This window comes from Seriola lalandi, unplaced genomic scaffold, assembly GCF_002814215.2.
Source record: "Seriola lalandi dorsalis isolate HSWRI2012SDOR001 ecotype SW California unplaced genomic scaffold, Sedor1 jcf7180001977051, whole genome shotgun sequence".
In the NCBI taxonomy this organism is placed as follows: domain Eukaryota; kingdom Metazoa; phylum Chordata; class Actinopteri; order Carangiformes; family Carangidae; genus Seriola; species Seriola lalandi.
Window position 1 is genome coordinate 1 of NW_019447717.1, and position 1,160 is coordinate 1,160.

At 45.9% G+C, this 1,160-nt stretch overlaps 1 protein-coding gene across 1 annotated transcript; it reads left to right on the forward strand.

Moving 5' to 3' along the window:
• Nucleotides 1-212: 212 nt before the first annotated feature.
• LOC147820213 (uncharacterized) lies at nt 213-1,107 on the forward strand (the record flags this gene model as incomplete). The annotated part of the gene is made up of 2 exons (XM_087174408.1): nt 213-614; nt 1,004-1,107. Coding segments are annotated over exons 1-2 (315 nt in total), but the record flags the coding sequence as incomplete, so codon positions are not given.
• Nucleotides 1,108-1,160: the final 53 nt, after the last annotated feature.

Here is a 1,160-nt window from a genome sequence, read left to right on the forward strand (position 1 = left end):
GTGTAGCGTAGTGGTCTAAGCAGGCGCCCCATGTGTAGAGGCTACAGTCCTCGCTGCAGTTGGCCCCGGTTCGGATCCCGCATCGGACGGCCTTTCGCTGCATGTCATTCCCCCTCTCTCTGTTTCCTGTCACTCTCCACTATACTGTCCATTAAAGGCATAAAAAAAAAAAGCCCAAAAATATACTTTAAAAAAAAAAAAAAAGCTGAAAACATAGTCATGCACAGTCACTGAACTGTTACCAGACAAAGCAAAGGCAACATTGTGAGGCACTGATTTGCAGTTAGGATGTCATTGTACTATTACAAATGAAATGCATGCAGCAGTTTTTTTTACAAAATGAAATTTATTCTCAGAACAACATGACAGAAGCATTTTCCTTCCTCTCTCTGCCAAGCCTGCCATGTCCGGTCCCACCTGGCTTCCTCCGAGAACTCTGGACAGCCCAGAGCGAGCCGTCCCCCAGATGTCCCACTCTGCCGGGTCAGCAATCTACCGAGCCCCCAACAAGAAGGGCGTGTCCGACTTCCGGCCAAAATATGGTTCCTACGACCAGAATGGTGGAGGAGGAGGAGGGGAGATGGCCAATAGGTACATGGCTACTGGACCCACAGGTAAGGCCATGCCTCTAGTCACATACTGGAGTCAGGGGCTGCACAAATAGATTTCCCAGAGTCACCTCATCTCTGGAGAAAAACAAGTTTAACTTTTGGTTCCTACACCAACATGGGGGTAGACCAATCCATATACAAAGTCATACAGTAAGCCTTGAACAGGCAGACATTATTATTCTAAAGGAAGTGTATAGTGAAACAATAAAACCTGAATAACGTCCTATTATTATTACACAGACACGTCAGTATTGCTTTGAGACAGACTTGAAAGAATATCCAGCTATTATTTAAAAGAAGATCTGCCTTTTGATGTCGTCTCTTTCAAAGATTAAGAAGCTCCTTGACAATTCTTGGATAAATATTTGCAATGTCTGTTCTCCAATCAGTAGGTGGACCCATCCATCATCCCTCTAGCGATCACTATTACTCCCCTCCCCATGGTCCCAAGGAAGAGCGCACCTGGAGCCCTCACATGGACAGCTACGAGCTGATGGTGGGTACATACTCCAAGCTATGGAGTAGAAATAGGGGGAAAGGCACTCGAAA